The sequence below is a fragment of the Myotis brandtii genome, unplaced genomic scaffold, assembly GCF_000412655.1.
Source record: "Myotis brandtii unplaced genomic scaffold, ASM41265v1 scaffold568, whole genome shotgun sequence".
Lineage (NCBI taxonomy): Eukaryota > Metazoa > Chordata > Mammalia > Chiroptera > Vespertilionidae > Myotis > Myotis brandtii.
Window position 1 is genome coordinate 481,945 of NW_005370122.1, and position 20,023 is coordinate 501,967.

General features: G+C 42.0%; 1 protein-coding gene across 1 annotated transcript in view; it reads left to right on the top strand.

Annotated features, from left to right (window-relative positions):
- CFAP47 (cilia and flagella associated protein 47) overlaps nucleotides 1-20,023 on the top strand; it is a 429,694-nt gene that overhangs the window by 18,689 nt on the left and 390,982 nt on the right. Inside the window, 5 exon segments of the mRNA XM_014549721.1 lie at nucleotides 6,975-7,113; nucleotides 10,024-10,252; nucleotides 10,792-10,952; nucleotides 12,759-12,886; nucleotides 16,695-16,930. Coding sequence (XP_014405207.1) covers nucleotides 6,975-7,113; nucleotides 10,024-10,252; nucleotides 10,792-10,952; nucleotides 12,759-12,886; nucleotides 16,695-16,930 — 893 coding nt within the window.

Genomic DNA, 20,023 nt, shown 5'->3' on the forward strand with positions numbered 1-20,023 from the left:
CCCCTCCCAGCCTGGAGGTCCCAAGGGGAGGTTATGGCTTCTCAGAGATTCCCCGGCAGCCCTGCCACTTGTGTTCACACAGGGGAAGGAGTGCATGTGGCAGAAGCAGCTGTATAAATGCGGATGCAGGGCCAAGTCCTCCAGGGTCACTTGGACAGTTTGCTGATGACACGGATCAGGGCCGCGTTCTCCTCCTTGAGGTGCTGGTTGACAGCCCAGAGGTTGGACAGGCCCTTTAGCTCCTCTTCCAGCTCAGCAGCCTTGCGCTCCAGGGCCCTGAGCTCAAATCTCTCCAGCTCCAGGAGGGCTGGCCTCTCTGCAAAGCACTCCTGCCTCTGCGTGGTGTGCTCCGGCTCCACCTTGAGCTGCACCAGCCGCAGTGTGGTCTGGGTCAGGGCCTCACGAAGTCTCTTGTTCTCAATGCGCAGCTTTGCATAGAGCTTCCTGAAGCCTCCCTCGGGCTCTTCTGATTCTGGCTGGGGTTCTGGGTTTAGGTCCTGCTGCCTCCCGAGGGGAAGGGCTGGACTCTGGGCTGGTGTCCTCTGGCTTCACCTCCTCCCCCTTCACAGGCCCTCTCCTCTACTTGCCAACTCTGTGGTGCTCCCTGGAGGCCTGTGGTCCCTGTAGCCTGCCCGTCAGGCACCTCTACTCTCTGGGCAGGGCCATCAGAATTCTCAACCCCACAGGCTCAGGGCTGGCAGGAAGGGTCCAGGCTCTGTGTGCCCTGCTCTTGATCGGGATGGAAGAGTCTGATCAGGGGCAGGCCAGCAAGGGGGAGGGGCCTCCAGGTTGACCGCAGGCTCCACCCCCTGATCGGATCCTTTGCTGGCTACAGTGGGCATTGTAGCGACTGGCCCAATCAGGGCCATCTTCTGCCCATTCGCCAGTCCCCAGGCCCAACGCCGCCTCCACTGCAGGGCTGTCAGGCTGTTGGGATCACCAGCTCATCCCCAGCTGCTTGGAGGCTCAGGCCTGTGGGAAAGAAGGTGCCTGTGACTTCACCTGCATGCATGTGTGCCAGGCCAGGCACTGATGGAATGTGCTGCCCGCTCAGGGTGCTCACACTGGAGTGGGTAGGTTGTGGGTGCTGCTGCCACCACTACTACCGCTGCTGCTGCTGCTGGGGCTTAAGGCACTGATGGAGGCTGCAGGGAGCGCCCACAGCCTACCTGCCCTGGCATGAGTGGCCTGAGCGGGCAGTGCATTCCATCAGTGGCCAGCCAGGTGTATACGCATGAAGGTGAAGTCGCTTTCCCGGAGGCCTGAGCCCCTGAACAGCTGGGGATGAGCTGGTGATCCCAACGGCCTGACAGCCAGCCCTATCCTCTCGCCACCCACCCTGATTCCCCGTTCACCATCACTGATCCATTGGAGCCCCGTGGAGGCCTCTGCCTGGCCCCACACCTTCTGGTGATGGATTGTGATGGTGACGCAAGTCCCCAATGCTGCAAGTCCCTGCCCACCACGCCTGCTGCTCGAGCAACCTCCTTCTGACTGGTCATGACCATTATGGTGTCCCAGCCTAATTTGCATATTACCTCTGTATATAAATTAACTAGAGGCCCGGTGCACAAAAATTTGTGCCCTCGGGGGGGGTCCCTCAGCCCAGCCTGTGCCCTCTCACAGTCTGGGACCCCTCGGGGGATGTCTACCTGCTGACTTAGGCCCACTCCCCAGGGGATTGGGCCTAAGCTGGCAGTCAGACATCCCTCTGGCAGCCTGGGAGCCCTCAGGGGATGTCCACTTGCCAGCGGGGAGCAGGCCTAAGCTGCAGTCAGACATCCTTAGCACTGCTGAGGAGGCGGGAGAGGCTCCCACCACCACCGCTATACTGGCAGCCGCCAGCCTGGCTTGTGGCTGAGCAGAGCTCCTGCTGTGGGAGCACACTGACCACCAAGGGGCAGCTCCTGCATTGAGCATCTGCCCCCTGGTGGTCAGTGTGTGTCATAGTGACCAGTCATTCCCAGTCGTTCTGCTGTTAGGGTCAATTTGCATATTACCCTTTTATTATATAGGATAGAGGCCTGGTGCACCCTTCGCTACACCCCCCATTGGCTAATGAGCAAGATATGCAAATTAACCACCAACAAAGATGGCGGTTAATTTGCATATGTAGGTGCGAAGCGGCGGAGCGAAGACTGAAGGCGGCTCCGGCCAGAGCAGCGAAGGCTTTAAGGTGGCTCTGGCTGGAGCAGCAAAAGCTTGAAGGTGGCTCCGGCAGGAGCAGTGAAGACTGAAGGTGGCTCCGGCCGGAGCGAAGGCCTGGGTCCCGGGTGCTGGAGGAAAACCGGTGCCGGCAGCCAGGGGAAGGGAAGGCCTATTACATGAATCTTTTCGTGCAACAGACCTCTAGTTTATTAATAAAATAAATAAAATTAAGCCTCAGACCTGGGTCCATACATTTCAGGAAAAGTAATCCACATCAGCTTTTAGTATTGTATTAATATTTTATGTGTGCATAAAATTTGTAGTGAATGCTACATTTGGTAAATTATAATTGAGAACTGTGAAATGTGAATTACTATTACTTTCAAACAAAATGTTATCAATGAAACACATTTTCTTAGTGTTGACTTTGTCCCTCATATTTGGAGTTGAATATTATTTTTTTCACCATTACCAAAATTTATAGTATGTTTTATATTCACAGCAAGTGCCTGTAAAGTGTCATAAAGTCCTTATTACCTACAAGCACAATATATAAATATTCATGAGAGTAACAGTGTATTTTCATGAAGAAAAACATTTATGCAGAAAATAGATTCAGCAACCAAAAATGATTTTAATACATTTAAATAGATTTTATGCAACAAATATTTTATAATTTTAGAGTCAAAGATCAAATGTTTACAAATTTATATGTATACTTAGAGGACATAAAAAGCTACACTCAGCAGGTTCATGATTTGTATAGCTTCGTTTGTTCTATTTGGTAGTATCACTTTGGTTATTATCTTTGGTTCTGTACAACCCAAAGTTTATGTATGTAACAACTTCATGATGTTTTATTTTTATAGCCCATTATGAAGTATCTCTCCATGGATTTAGCCAAATGGTGTTTGAACATTTTGTTTTCTCACCCTTTATAAGAATGTTTCCTAAGTTCACTCCTGACTGTGCAAAGTAGCATTTACTTTTCATTTTTAAAAGACACAGTTCAATTTCTAAGATGTCTCTGCTATTAGTACTTTGTGAGCTAGTGAACTCCATGTTCTCTCTTAAGATTTTATTGTTTCTCAATTATCTTTGAAGATTGAAAAAAACATTGTTATTTTAGCTTGCCTTGAATTGCAATCATTTACCTCTTCCCCTCAGTATTCTTGGGTATTTGAGTAGGCTTTTTCTACTACAGTTTTATGATGTAGTCCATAGTGAGATCTTTACACACCATTTCTGAGTTTAAACAGCTACCTTAGAACTCATCATCCTTTAGGTTTATTTGGGTCATTTGGCACAAAATATATGGCCTGTCTCTTGCTCTTAATGCCCACTCTCCTCCTTTCACTGATCATCAACGTCTCTCTGCTTCACTACCTGGAAATGCTGGCATTATCTGTAAACCAGGAAATTTGCTAAATTGGACCCAATGCATGTGTGGTCCTTGAGAGCCTCTCTAAATACCCAGAGAAACATCACTACTTATTCTCAATGCATATTTTTCTTTTCTTGGAATCTGATGCTATGTAATCTCAACATACTTTTTATGCAAAATATGATGCTGGATATATAACACCCATTCAGTAAATATTTGTTTAATTGATTTGCTTCAGTGATCTCTCAGTATAGAACCATTAAGCTTTCAATGAAGGGTGCTTTCAAAAGTAACCCATTTCATCACATATGAGCATTCTGAAAGTCTCCAAAACTTAGTCATTTGGAGATAGGTGGAGAATGGTACTCTCTGGTATGTCTAGACCCAATGACACTTAAAGGGGAAAAAAGCATATATAGCAAAGAACAATGGCCTTGGGTATGTAACTCTTGATTTTAAGTAGTATCCTATAAAACTGCTGTTAAGCTATATTTTGGAAGAGTAAAGGCAGGGTAATACTATATATTTCACCACCCAGTGCCTAAGCTGCTTTTCCAGAAAAGGTAGGGCAACTCTGATTAAGAAAAGCATACAAGTTTGTACAAAGGACACTTCATCTCAGCCACAGCTGTGGGTATTCTCAAATCCCATGTTCTCTCCTAGGTCTCATCAGTGGACAAGTCCCTGTGTTTATTTTATTGGCTTATTAGCAACATGTGACACAGTTGGCCAATTTTTTTTTTGATTATAGAACCCCTCACTCTCCTGTATAAAATAATGGCTCATAGTAGCTCAGTTCCTGGAGTGAGGTCTTCCAGGGCCCAAATCTTGGTTGCAACATTTACTGGTTTGGAGGCCCTAGGCAAGGAATTTACAATTCCTTAAATCCACAGCCTCACTTAAACATTAGAGAAACACATAGTGCTTGCCCTCTACAGCTGTGGTGGTGATTAATAAAATGCTTAGCACACTCTCTGACCTACATTAAGTCTTCAATAAATATTCACTTGATGTTAGAATTATTCTTTTTCTACTGCCTCCATCCTCTCCAATTCTCTTTTGTGGACAGATGTCCATTTTTTTGGACATGAAATGTGAGTGTTTCCGAGGACTTGACATGGATCCTCATGTCTCCACAGTCAACACACTTTCCCTAGGTAATCACTTCCATTCCTATTACTTCACTGAAGTCTATACAATTCTTTGTATTTCCTCTAGGTTTCTCAAACTTAACATGTCTAAAACTAAACTTCTCTGCTTCTCCCCAAAACTTGTCCTTTTCTCTTTTTCATAGTCACCACCATGTATTTAGGAAAGTCAGAAACTTGGTAACATCCTTGAGATCTCCCCTTTTTTTCACCTCCTGTCCCCTTTGTCATTTATTAAATCCTGTCTATTCACTTCCTGATTATGTTGGTAATTCTACTTTTCTCTGTCCCATTGCCACTTCTCTACAACAGGCCATCATTTTCTCTTGCCTGGTAATTACACCAATCTACGTTATTTCTCTGAATTCTCCTCTTATCTCCTTCTAGTTCATTTGCCACACATTAGCCAGTGTCATATCTGAAAATAAATTAAAATTTGATGACAAAATTTAATCTGTAACTTCCTTCCTTCAGTGATACTCTTCTCTTAGGATGATGTCCTTGCTCCTGTTGTTAGCAATTAAAAAACACAACAGTCAAATATTTCATGATTATTAATGGTATTAAAGTTATATATGACACAGTAATGTTTATGTACCCACTGTTTTAATATAATTAGAAGACTGAACAATGTTCCTTTGATTTTAGGGTTGTTCCTGAATAAGCGTTTGAAATATTACTTAAACTCTTGTCAAATTACATCAAAGTGGTTACAATATAGGAACTATTACACTGACTCAGCCTTAACTGGACTCATGCAGTTTTCTTTTTCTAGAGAACTGAGTCAATAATGGTAATTTGTTTGAAATGAATATAATTTACAGATATTTGTTTTATCTTATGACAGAAAATAAACCTAAAATATTATGCCATTAGCACTTCCCTAAAATAATTGGATTAACAAATTTTCTTACTGTGAATTTGCCTTTTCCATCAGTTTATTTCTGAACTTAAAAACATTTTATTGTCTTTTTATGTTTTCAGTACTTTTATTATGCTAATATTTTATTCTTCTAAGTTAAATGAATACTTTTGGAAAATGTCATCAATTATGATTTAAAATGGGTGAATTACAAATTTGCAAAGTTGTTTATGTTGGCAGTATGTTCCTTTGTTTTAATATTGTATAATGATATTTAAGAAATTTGTGACTGCTTCTATTTGTTGGACATATTTTGAACACAGCTTTGTGCTAGGCACTATGTGGGTGCTAGGACCATAGAGATGAGAAAGATAGTATCTGATCTCAAGTATTGTGTGCACTAATATAGGTGCCAAATATAACCATAAATTATGAACCATTTCTACTTTTAGAAGAAATTTTTGTAGCCTCCTTCTCATATGCTAGTTGATTCTAGAAACCCATTCCTTTTGCCCTTTTCCTGTGTGAATTGCATTAATTCATCTATAGAGAAGTGGCAGTGGCTATAAGTTTGAGTCCTATGGTCAGAAACATCCAGGTGAAAGTCCCAGCTCAATTATTTAGTTATCAGCTATAGTAATCAAATATTGCTATGTTACAAACCACCCCACAACTCTGTATATGAAAAAAAAGGCAATTATTTTTATATTTTTCATTTGTATGATGATTGGCTGGAACTTGACTGTGCTCAGGTGGATGGCTGCTTCAGGCTGAGGCAGCTGGGGCTGTTCTGTTACTACAGGTCTGTGAGTGAGCTGGGTGGCTGTGCTCCATATTTGCTCATTCTAGGGCACATGCCAAAGGGACAGCAGCTACTTGAGAAACATTTCTCATTGTAGAACTGCAGGAGAACATCTGGGGTTAGAGCTGGCATATTGTCACGACTAGCCAAATGCTGTTGGCCAAAGTAAATCACATGATCAAGTTCAAAGTCAAGGGGTAGAGAAACATACTTTGTCCATGGTAGGGTAATGGTAAGGATGCAGAGAAGGGTGGAGAATTGGAGTCAACCATCTAATCTACCGCAATAGTTGTATGTCTTTGGACAAGTCACTCAACCTTTCTAAGTTTCTATTTCATTATTTATGGAGGTAATGACTGAACCTATATCAAGGAATCGTTATGAGCATTAAATAGAATACCATATGCAAAGCTCTTAGCATAAGTATCTGAACGCAGTAAGCAGGCAATATATTTTAGCTATTGATGAAGGTTAAGTCTTAACACTAGGCTCACATCTTTGGTGACCCTAGCTGTAGTTCTTGGTCTTCAGTAGACCATATACTCTGTAATATTTGTCTGTCCTCTACCAAGGTATGAATGTAATATTGTAAGGATCCAGATGTGAACCACCTGCTCTTGTTCTCCTTAGGTATGTTTACAACAAAATACCAGGGCCAATTACCCATTGTAGTTTCTCCAAGTGATGGTATTGTGGAACCCAAGTCCTCGAAGATTATTAAAGTGGATTTCTGTGCAGACCAGCCCAGCCTTGTAAATGAAGTGGCAATGTGAGTGTGTTCTATGGTGCTTAATTCTAATATAGTACTTAATACTTTCCTGTTTTTCTCTTTTCAGATATGCCTATTGTCTTTGAGTGTGGGTTAGCCTCATTGGTTTTTCAGTCAGCAGTAATAAATTGAGTCTATAATATTTGCTAAATGTGAGAGTAAACAAATCATCTTTTCTGTCAAAGAATAGTTTAGACAGCCTCCATTTTGGACTACGTGACTTGGCAGCCGCCATGTGGGCTGCATGGCTTGCAGTTCTCCTGGGGGCCACCATCTTGAAACAGCAAAGTCCAATCCCTTCCTTTGAATTAGCCAATCGCAGAAGACTGTGCACCTGAGCTCCAATCAAGAGCAAGGGACAGGTCATGTGTGTCAGGGATTATAAATTCTGAGCAGACTGCCTGCTTGGTGTGCGCATGCTTCCAGACCATGTGTACGCACACTTCTACGTAGATGTAAAGATGTTTGCCTTGCTGCCTGGCTCCCCAATATGTTTTGTGTTCTACCAGGACCCCTGACTTGGGAGGCTTGCCTTATTTCTAAAACTAAACAAGGGATTCAAAAATGGGAAGAACCAGAGGATGGTATTTGGGTATATATAACAGGAGGTACTAGTTTAGATTTTGTGGGAGTGAGGGAGTGGATCAAGTAAGGGCTCCACTAAGGAGGTAATAGTTGAACCAAACACTCATTGGTGAGTAGGAATTAGTCAGACATAGAGCAGTGGTGTGATTTGGGCTGTGTGTGTGTGTGTGTGTGTGTGTGCGCGCGCCTGTGTGTGTGTGTGTGTGTGTGTGTGTAGTGGAGGTAGGTGTTGATGATAGGAGTTGGTTAGAGGAATGATTTTAGGCAGAGCAACTAGAAGACTTGAACTCCTAGAGGTGAATAGACAGTGTTGCACACTGAGAGTCCGAGGAGTGTAGAGGCAAAGAGATGGAGGTAAGGAGTGATGTAAGATCAGACCAGGAAAACAGAATGGTGTAGGGTCCATTAAAGGATTTCATAGGACAGTGTTATTTAATGCTTTAAGTCTCATTTCATTAGTGGGATGTGCAATCACTACAATGGGGCATCACCAGTATTAAAACAATGAAGTTGAGAATATCAGAATGCATCTCACCTACTAAAGGAAAATGTTTTATAAGGCTGTGTGTGTGTGTTTGTGCTTCCTAAATATATCTTGCAATGTAAGATATATTTCTTACTGAAGGTCACAGCAAAGGAAAAAGTTTGAGAAATAGTTGTGAGCCCTAATAGTTTAGGTTCTATTGTGAAGGCTATGGAATCTCAGGAAAATTTTAAGATGGGAGTATCTTAATTAGTTTGTATTTTAGAAAGGTTGTGCTAATAGCAGTGAGTACAGATATGGAATGAGTAGCCTGACTAGACTCTATAATAATAAAGCAAAAGAGAAATGATAAAGGCTTCGCTCAGGTACAGATTGGGAGTATGCAGAGAATTCTGCAGATTAGAGGTATGTTATAGAGATAGATTTGACTAGATTCAGTGAGTGGTTATAGAAAGAGAAGGTTAGAGAAGGGGCATATCTATGGGAAAAGATCTGAGTTCAGTTTTGAAATTTTGGAATTGATTTGTTTTGTAGAATACTGTAGAGCCAATTAGATTTATTTATCTTGAGCCCCAGAAAAATTTTTTTTCTAAGTATATTGGTTTGAGAGTTGTCAGTGGATAAGTTGTCAATGAAGCATGAAGTGTTGAAAATAATTTGAGGAGTGTAGCATATGAAAGAGTAGGAGAGAAATACCATTAGTCATGGAATTTACAAAATATCCGAATCTTAGAAGAATGAGAAAGGTAGAGTCTGAATAAGTGAGAGGAAAACCAGGAAAGTATGGTGCCAAGGAAGCTAAGGGGGAGGAGAGATGTGCCAAGAGGTGATATCGACCATGTCCAGTGTGACAGAGACAGAGTGTAAGCTAAGGACCTAGTTTGTGGAGAGATCAGTTGTTTGTGGTATTTGATGGGGCAAGATTCAAAAGCATTGCATTTGGGCCAGAGAAAGGTACATTTGGTGTGGGGGCCAGTTTCCAAAGGGAATTCAAATTAGTCTGGGAAGTGAAGTTTTATGGGGGGTATGTGTGTGCATTTCAGCAAAGAGTGGGATTTTACTGAAATAATTTACCTTGTAGGGAGTTGAGTTACAGACAATCCTCAGGTTACGTTGGACTCGACGTACGTCATTTCGTGGTTACGTCACCATCTCCCATTTATTTATTAAAAAAAAAGTTCGGTCATTTCGACATATGTATATATGTGCTTTATGTTTTTTATTATTTATTTACCACAAGTAAAGGTCAGGAATTGTTATCTTTCTTTTGAATTTTTTTTACTGTTTCACTTCATTACTGCTGTGTATGTGCTCCATGTGAGTGGCGTAGGTGCTTATGTAGGTGGGTTCAACTTACGGTGGAAATCGTGTAACATCGCGCTGTAGGAATGGATCTCAGACGTAACCCGAGGACCTACTGTATAAGGATGGGGGTGACCCCATACTCCCAATTTGTACCTTGTTGAGTAGGATGAGTTAGAAAAGAATCTCAAAATTCTAGAACTAGAGGTATAATGTTTTTCCATCTAACTCTAGTATTTACAAAATAATTGGTGATATGAACATACCGATAAGTTCTCTTCGGGGTTAGTTCCTGTGATTGTTTCCCAACTTTGTTGTTTCCTGGAGACAGTGAATTAGGTTGTATATATGCCATTCTGCTGTATAGATTCAGACAGACAGAGGGCATGACAGTCACATGTATGTGAAAGTAACTGCTCTTGGGCCTTTGAATTTTAATTATAATGTGATTTTATAAAAGTTATGTTTATATCAGTATTTAGGAGAAAGAGTATATAGAATTCTAATTAAAAATATATGTATAATTCATTATCTTATAGAGTGAGTTTGCAAGGTCGTCCAGATGTACTCTTATATATCAGAGTTCGTGTGGTTGAGCAGATTCTTGAATTGTTAAACATGAATGGTAATCAAAAGCTGGAATGCATACACTTTGGTTGTACTTTCTTTGGAACATCGAAGATTGAACATGCTCTTCTATTCAATAATAGCCCAGAACTTATAAATTGGGTGGCAATAATACAAAATGATTCAGTTGGAGAAGAACTGGTAAGTAAATAGTGCATCAGGTATTATGTTTTGAAACAAATTGTTTTGAACTAATAACCAACAAGTTGCTTTTTGTTTTGTTTTTAAGAGCAAGGAAAGGTTTATTGATCAAGAAGGCCTAGCTTGAGAATATGGGAAAACTAATTTTCAAATTCATCTTCCCAACAAGCTGTTTAATTGTTTAATTATTCTAAATATGTTTTAACATGCAGATAAATAAAATTTTATTTCATGTATCTTCAAAAGTAACCTGAAAAAATTCAGTAAATTAAACTAACACTGATAGTAATATATCTGAAGTAAATCAGACAAGTGTTTCTTATAAATAAGTGACTAATTGTGGGGTTTCTGCTCTCATCAGTTTTTTTAAGTTATTTAAATTTTATGATGTACCTTCATCAAATTTATGTATGTTACTTTAAGGGCACACATATTCTCTATTTTTTAGATGCTGGAATTTCTATAATTATTTTATGACCTCTAAAAATATTTTGTTAATGTTTTCCTTAATACTCTTTTATTTCTGATTTATATTACAGGGTACAAATATGCAACAAAGAACAGATGTTGCTATAAATAATCTCGCCTTCATAAGAAAAATAAAGAATTTGGATATTACCACCTTTATCTCCTGTGTTCCTAATGAAGGGAGATTACCACCTTATCAAAAGACTAAAATTACACTTTGTTTCAGCCCAAAGTAAGCAAAAATCAATTCCATTGTGATGTTGCTTATTAATGGAAAGTACATTAACCATTCATTCATCAGACTGACTTTAACATTAAAACTTGCCAAGAGGCAAAAATCGGATTTTTTCTTGTTATGGTTCTAACTATTCCTAACATGCTTAATATTATCTCCAATATTTAAAAATATGATCTAACTACTTCATGTTAAATTAAAAATCTCTCCAGACCTTGTGGAAATGAGGTGGTGGAAGTGAAAGTTTTGGGTTGTGGCTCCAAACAAATCTGTGCAACCAAGACCTTGCTGTCCCTGCAGAAGTTAGATGATGGCCAGTGGCATATAGTATGTTCTAGATGCCTCCAAAGAGGATGCAGTGCTCCTGCCAGGGCAAAATGCTTGCTGACTGAGTTTCATGAATTAATATTAAGCCTATAGCAGTTGCTGGAATCAACCAGAGTTGGTAGCTGAAATTCATACAGACTTTGAGGACTCTTGCCAATGGATATTTTTCATAATTCTGAGTCCTTGGTTTGGTTATTTAGTTTGAAAATATTTGGAAATGCTATTTTAAATATGTAGTAGCAATTTAAGCTACACTTGAGAGGTTGTATAGTGTGTGGTGATAACCCATCTAATTGTACATATGTTTACCCTTATTTGTGAGAAGGCAGGAAATGGGTAATGTCCTTTTTATGGCTATAGTGTCCCTTGATGATACCAATTGTTTGCTGAAACTGAGTTGGGTTAAGGAGAGGAATCCATCAAGTAAATGTTCTATTTGTACAATCTATACTTGCCTTATTTACCATACCTTCATACAGGAATTTCTTTGGTGAATCTGTAAAAGTAATACAAAATCTTTAAAATTATAAGTAAGAATTTTTTTTCATAGCAGCATGGTAATTGAGAGTCTAGCATAAACTTATAGATATGAGTATGAATTGAAGTCTTAGTTACGTATGTTCTCAACATTCTATTTGCATTCTTAGGTAATATTTAATATCAGCCTTTTGTGTATGTATTTGAGTATCCACTGCTAAAAAACCTGACTTCTGGTTAAGACAAGTAAAGATTGCCAGTGTGTAGGCCTGTGATGTAACCCATTTATGTCTTTGGTCCTACTTTTCTTCCTCACATCTTTCTTTGCCTTTTCTCCAAATCTTGTTCTCTAAGTTACCTGTTCTGTAATGAGGGTGTGCCTAGCAATATGTTCTTTGTCTATGGGAGGAACACTTATGTAACAGAGGTTTGCAATTACATCCTGGGTTAAGAAGGACTATTTTAAAATATGTTTTTATTGATTTCAGAGCGGAAGAGAGAGAGAGAGAAACATCAATGATGAGAGAGAATCATTGATTGGCTGCCTCCTGCACCCCATACTGGGGATCAAGCCCGCAACCTGACTGGGAATTGAACCAGGGACCACTTAGTCCATGGGATGATGCTCAATCCACTGAGCCATCACAGCTGGGCAAGAAGGACTATTTTAGAGAAATGAACAGACCTTAGCCAGCAATGAAGTGTGCATAGAAAGAAAAACCTTTATATAGAAAGTGGCATTGGAGCTGACAGTGTTTGTAAATTGCTCTTGCAAATGTTGCCATGAACTCATTTTTGGGGGGATATTTACATTTTGTGGCCTTCTTTTGGCAAGTCTCTGTCTGCCCAGTAATATTGAAAACTGGTTCACAATCATATTTTTATTCCTGAACTTTCATCTCTTTGCATAGATTTAAGGATTCAGTTGATATTCCCTTGTGAGAGGTAACAAAGTGCACTGTCTTTGCTTTAAAAATAACTGATTGTAATTTTTTACAGGGTAATTACCGAAGGAAAAAAGGATTATGACCCTTCACACAGGCAAGACTATGCTGTTTTTGTGAGATTTGACTCTGTAGGAAGTAAGGATGGGTTTTTGAGAGATGATAACTCTAAAACCATCAAAAGTAAGTGTGAAATGAATCTAATCATAAATTTATAGTAGTTTAAATTGTTTAAAAGTTTGGACATCAATATGTTTAGAAGCAATATAATAAAAATATATAACTATTGAATAGAACAAAAATGCAAATAATCAAGATATCTTAAAGTGTCTTCTGAGGCATGTAAGGAAAAAAATCAACCTCAGAATCATTTGCATAGTAATCTTCCAACTATAATTTAGGGAAAATTATTGTTTTTAAATAACATTAGATAAACAGGATGTTCTAGAGCAGTAATTTTCAACTGGTGTGCCACAGATTTTTAAAACATGCAATACCTGACTATGTAGTCAGGGGCACTGACCATTTTTCCCTTAGATTGTCAAATAAAAAAATGACAACAGCCAACACAACAATAGCTGTCCAGTGAGAATGAATCAAAATTATACCTATTTTTTTGTCAGATCAGCAAAATTATATTTCTTGGTGTGCTGCAGAATTTTTGTCATTAGTTTATCTGTGTCATGTGATGAAAAAGGTTACAAATCGCTGATCTATAGTTTAGTTGAAAACAAAAATAAAAAACAACTTGGCTTCTTTTCCTATATAATCTTAGTTTGTCTTCTAGAGATTGATATGGGAACAGATGACCCATTCCATCTTTACCAGATCCTCAGCTCCAGAATCTATATACAGTAACAGTCAAAGAACACCACCTAGAGCTCTGGTAAATAGGGTTCAATATCCTGTTCTAGGATATTGATAAGTGCATATGCTTTACAGGCCACATGTTGAGATGCATTGCACTTTTTACATTCTCAGGTAATATTGGATGGGCTGCAGTGAGCAAAAATGGAACAAGACTTGGAGGTCAGCTTAATAAAACAGATCAAAGAGAAAATAAAGATATAGGCAGGTGAGGGATCAAATCCAGAAAGATGAGCCATGGCAAGTCAAGAGTGTAAAAGACTTGAATGTCAGTATACTGATAAATTTTGTTGAGCAGGGTTGAATTGTGTTCTTAGGGCACAAATTGCTCTGTTATTATTTATATAATGGTTTATGATATTGAGCTCTGCCTGCTGATCATTGTTATAGTATTTGTTCCAGGATTACAAATTTATCTAGTTTGGAATGGCTAGAGATGGAGATGCTAGGTTTGCCTTAAAGGTAATTTAGAGTCTAGGATTGGCTAGTAAGAGCATCAGTGCAGAAATACAAATGCTCTTTTGGGATTCTTTCTCTGTAAAACTGCTCTTTCACCCAATTAGAACATCCAATTCATAGTTCCTACCTTCTTTTTAGTATCTCCAAAAGTTCATGTTTCTGTTATTACCCAGCTTATATTCCATTGTCCATTATTTTAGTCACCTTTTCCCATGTACACTTAAATATCTTGGCCCATCTCCCATATTGACTGAGTGGAAAGTCTTTAATCTCAGCCTGCTTTGTGTGTGCACCTGGGAAGCTACTTGTGATGGAGAAAAACAAAACCAGATAGAACAGCAAGGACTGTTCTGTGCTGTTTCACTTTTTAATCTACAATCACTAACCCCAAGTAGGTCCTTTAAGCTGTTTGCCATTCCTGCTGCATTCCTCCATTCACATTCTCACAATTGAGATTGATATCACACACCTCTTTTCACCTCAAATCTTCAATACTTCCTCCTTCATCTTTACTCTAAACTTATAAATTCATTAAGTGACCTAGTAGACATTTTCACTTGGATATCTCCTAGGCATCTCAGACTGAACAAGTCCATACTTAACTCCTGGCTTCTGCATAACCTGTCTCCCCTGCATTCTTTCCTGTCTCAAGAAGTGGCAATTCCATCACTTTAGTTGCTCAGCCCCAAATCCTTAGCATCATCATCGATCATATGTCTAATTTCATAGTCTACATCCAATCCATCAGCAAATGTTGTTAACTCCCCTCAAAAATAGATCTTAGCCCTGGCCAGGTAGCTCAGTTGGTTATAGCATCATCCTGATACCCCAAGGTTGTGGGTTTGATCCTTGGTCAGGGCACATACAAGAAGCAACCAGTGAGTGAATAAATGGGTGGAACAACAAATCTCTCTAAATAAATAAATAAATAAATAAATAAATAAAATCTTAAATCTGACCATTGCTCACCAGACATATTTGGCTCCTTAGGATTTTTGGAACATGCCAAGCAAATTCCTACCTTAGAGTTTTGTCCTTACTGTTCTATCTGGAAAGCACTTTTACGAGATTTTCACATGATTTTTTTTCCAGAGTCCCTTTATACATTTGCTCAAATGTCTCCCTATCAGAGATGCCTTTTTGGATTCCCCCATATAAAAGAGCAGCCCCAAGATCATGTGCTCTGTCTTACCCTTGTAGGAGAGGAAAAAGAATTTTTCTTCTACTCTTCTAAATTCTTGATTGAGACCCACTATAATAAAAGATAGATAACAGGAGAAAAACCTACCTAAGTTTAATAACGTGTATTTCCAGCATAGTTGGGAGATACCCAGGAAAACTGAGTAACTCTTTGAAATAGCCCAGGACACCACCTTAAATACCACCTCCAGCTAAAGACAAAAGATACTGGGGGTGAGGAGCCAATTATGGGAGATTTTCAGGCAGACAATAGTAAAAGAGGATAAGGTTATTTTGCAGTTTTAGGTCTGTGCCTTCTCCATTGATAAGAGTTCCTTTCTGGTGCAGAGAGGAAGACACCCTTACAAATGGATATTTCCCTGATAAATGTAAAGTCTCTTACAAAAGGCTAACTTCTAGGTTTTCAGAGTTTTTCCTGTGTCTGCTGTTTCTAAAATTTCCCTTATGCCAAAAAGGCATAGTTGGGGGTGACAAATTCTGATCCCCTTCACCCTAAGTTACCTTTCTACATAACACTTAATCGCCTCTGAAATGGTTTATATTTACTTATTTATTTTATTGTCAGTGTCACCTCACTAGAATGCAAAGTCCCTGAGAGCAGGGACATTGGCTATTTTATTCACTGCTGTTATCCCCAAGGCCTAGAAGAGTAATGTTAGGGTTTTTTGGGCCTATGGGGCGGTAAAAGAATTCACAACTGAGAGAAGGGGGGTGGGGGGGAGGAGAGAGAGAGAGAGAGAGAGAGAGAGAGAGAGAGAGAGAGAGAGATCACTTTATTTTCCCTGAAAGGAAAGGGCCACTGCATTGCTAGTCAATACAAAGGTGAGGAAAAAAACAATGGCCTGCTTCTTTAATGGCTGCTGTTGCTAGGTGACAAGGAAGGGAGGAGGATTTTTGGGCTGAAATTGAGCAGACATCAGGGGGGTTGTCTTTTGTTAGTTCTTCAGGAGACAGTGGGGGGCAGGTGTCCTGGGGAGGTGTCTTATCAGTATTTTCCCAGGGTCTGTAAAACATTCTTAGAGCAAAAGTTACAAAGAATTCAAAAAGGGGGGCAGCTTGGGTTGCAATATGAGGGAGTAGAGCCCTTTTACTAACTAGAAACTTTCTAGCCCCCATTTTCTGGGGAGGAGGAGGGGTATGCAAGAATGTAGCCTTGAAAGAAGCTTATCTTTGTCTTGCAGTTTGAACAGAGGGGCTGTTTGAATCAGAGGAGCTGACAATCTTGGGGTTTAATTACCAGGTGCTTCTCATAAATTGTGGAAGGCCAAGGCAAAGAAAAAGAAAGGCCTTCTTTTTACCTCCCAACAAAGTACTTGGTGCAGAGAAGGCACTCACTGTTTTTGTTGAAGGAAAAATTGAATGAGCATCAGATCTTACAGATAACACTTTTTTGGACTGAGCAAATACTGTATATTTTGGATTCCCAAAACACTTTTATGTTAAAAAGCAACTATTGTTTTTACAGATGATCAATTTCAGAAACTGGAATTAGCACTGACAGGCTCAGGACTTCCTGTTATAATGCAGTTTAATTCAGGAAGCTTTCTTACTTTCCCAACTTGTTCCTTTGGTGAATCTTCAGAGATTTCGTTTATTATGAAAAATCGATCCAAATTACTTCCTGTGATGTACCACTTTAGAAAAACTGCAAATTTTAGAGTTAAACCTGAAAGGGGCAATATTGATGCAGGATGTATTCAGGTAAGATAATTCTTCTATGCTTTCACATACTTCAAATATTCAAAAAAATTTTTTTTTGCACCAATGTTTATAAAGTGTATCTCTTCTGTGGCATAGTAATGAATACTTTTGTATTGACACACAGTATCCATAATTATTTAAGTGCTTTTCATCTGCCCAGAAACGCATCTGACACTATAGGAAATGTAAAGAAGTGCAAGAAATAGTTACAGCTTCTAAAAAATTGTTTCTCTGAGAGAGTATTTATTTCTCTACTGCCCCAGAGGCCAGCCCCTAAATATCCTGGCACTCCCAGGATGCAGGAATAGGCCCCACAGCCCCTGTTTAGACAGTGGAACCCAGGAACAAGTGTGAGATGCCAGCATGCCAGCAGCTGCCAATAGCAACAAAAGGTGAAAAGGAGGTGGGAGCCAGGTACTCATCCCAATCCCAGAGATGCTAGGGGGAGTCAAGATTCTTTGGGTCACACTGTCAGACTGAAGGCTGGCCAAGCTGGGGTATACACCTGGCAGAAGTGGGGGTCCAGTGCCATGGGCAGAAGCTGTAGCCCAATTGCCTGCCCCAGTGCCAGCTAACCCAAGACAAAAGAGAGAGATTGTGGCTGTTTTGCCTCTGAGGCTCCCTGGCTGTGTCCTCCCATGAAGTGAGGGGATATGGGGCAAAACAGCACCATAGTCTGAGTACTTGCTAAAGGGGTGAGTTTCTGAGCCTTTTGCATATCCCTCCCCGTCCCCCAACCTCTATCCCCAGCTCTTCAGAGGCAGATATGGAAGGCATCCTGCAGCCACTAGTCACAGGCATTGTGTGCCTGGGGCGCAGTGAGGGGTGGCAGATCCAGGGGCAGGCTGTCAACCGGATGCCCAGCATCATCAGATAGGCCAGCATCGGGTGGGTAGAAGCTGTCTGAGTGCAGGGAAGATGACAGGTCCAGGCATAGGCTCAGATGCTTGTAGTTCTGGATCCTCACCTACAGGCCCACAGGGGCCTGTTGCACCCCATCATCTACTTGCTCAGTAGAGCTTGTGGTCCTGTGAGGTCCCAAGACCCCCGGTGTGCCTGACGGAGTGGGCGACGACCCCAAGTCAAACGCCGAGACCAAGACTTGATGCAAAAGCAAGAGGTTTAATTACAAGCGCGGCGCAGGGTCTCTCAGGCAGGCATGCAGCAACCCGAAGGAAGTGCTGGCTGACTGGGAGCCCCGAGCAGTTGCAGAACATGGGTTTATAAAGGCAAAAACCACATGCAGGTGGCCTGGAATGTCAGGGCAAAAGCCACACGCAGGTGGCCTGGAATGTCAGGAAACTGGGTTAACAGTTAACTCATCTCTTGAAGGGACAGGTCTGGTTTGTGTTAGTAGTTGACTCATCTCCTGAGGGGCCAGGGTGGTCTGTCCTGCATAAACCGATCCCAGGAAGAGATAAAATAGCTCTGCTGTGACTACACCAGAGCACCAGAGTTTACTGGAAAGGTCAGTTAAAGTTAAAGTTAAAACATAGGAGGAGGGGGTTTTTCTCTGGCCTTACAATGATATCTGTAACGTGATCAAATATCAAAATTCACTCTGTCAAATTTGTATTCATTTCCCACCATTGTTTTTCTGTGAGTCTTCCCAGCCTGGGGCCCTGCTCTGAGAGTCGCCCCTCCCCACCAGGTTCTCCCCTGTGAGGGAGCCCAGGGAGGATGGCTGTGGGGCTGGAACTCAGACCTGCCAGCAGCCTGACCACCCCCTGCAGACCCTCCTGGCGGGGAGGAGGGTGGGGCTCAAGCACTCCCTGAGGCAGCTGTTAACTGGGACCTGACTCCTTTTGAAATGGAGAAAGAACAAAGTGCTCACCCTCCCCGGAGAGAAAGGCAACTTCGCTTCTAACAACTGTGTATGTTCAATAAGCCTGCGGCCAGGGCGGCCCCAGGTACCTGACACCAGATGGTGGTGGTGGTGGGGGGGGGGGCGTTTACAAACCTTTGTAAATTCCTGTGGGTCAGTAGATAAGAGGTAGCCATTGGTCCAACCCAGAATCCTGTGCAAAGTCCCCACTGAGTCCTGAGCTGCAGGTAGGAGCAAGGCCAGGAGACCAGCTCACCTGGTGCCCAGTCCCACTTTCCGGAGGACAGCACCTTCCCAGAGTCCATCCATGGCTTCTTTGTGACCCGCACTTACTTCCACACCTTTCCTGGCTGGGCTTCTGTGGTCTGATGCGTCCCATACACCTGTCTCTCCTTGCACACCTTTGCACACTCCTGCCTGGAGGGCTGGCCACTTTCTCCAGATGTGTTTTCCAGGGGAGGAGTCCTGCTTGCTGAGGCCCAGTGTCACTCCAGCCAGGCTCTTCCAGGGGCCAGGCTCCCACAGCCTCAGCAAGCTTGGCAGCTCCAGGCCGGGCGCAGACCCTGGGGCGCCCCAGCCTAGTCCTAGCTCCCAGCACCCTGGTTGGGGGCCTGCCTGGGTGCAGAGTCCTATTCAGGGCAGGCGAGTTGGCCTGCTCCAGAATGTCAGTATTGCTGGGCGAAGTCAGAGGAACGCGGGGAGGGGAGTTAGAGAGAGAGTGCTCCTTAAACCCTTCCTTGGTGTCACCGCCTGCCTCTGCCATCCACCCACACTTCCAAGTGCAGGACACACAGGCCCACCACGTCCCTGCCCCACCTCCCCCTCGTGGGGAGCAGGGAGGAGCGGCCGCCCTGAGGTCCCGCCTCTAGAGGGCGCTGAAGGAGAGGTGGGACCGCCAGCTCCCGCGCGGGCCAAGGGGAGCCCCAGGGACTCCACCCCCACCCGCGGACTAATTTTAATATTTCATTGGCCGCCGCTAGTCTGGCCAATTTATCATGCAAATGCGGGTGCCCTCGCGCCAGAGAGGAGCCGGCGCCCTCGCGGAGAGCGGCGCCCGATTGGTGGCCCAGACACTGGCATTTGTAATATTTTTCTTTGGGCATTAGAGTCATTTAGCAATGCCATCACCGCAACTCCAGGCACTGCATCACCAGCCACTTAAAGGGTTTTACTGGCAGCTTTGAAACTTCTTAACACGTTCTTATATTTTAAACCAAGTGTCCACCTTGGTTTCTGATCCCGCCCCCCCCCGCCCCCCTCCCCCCATC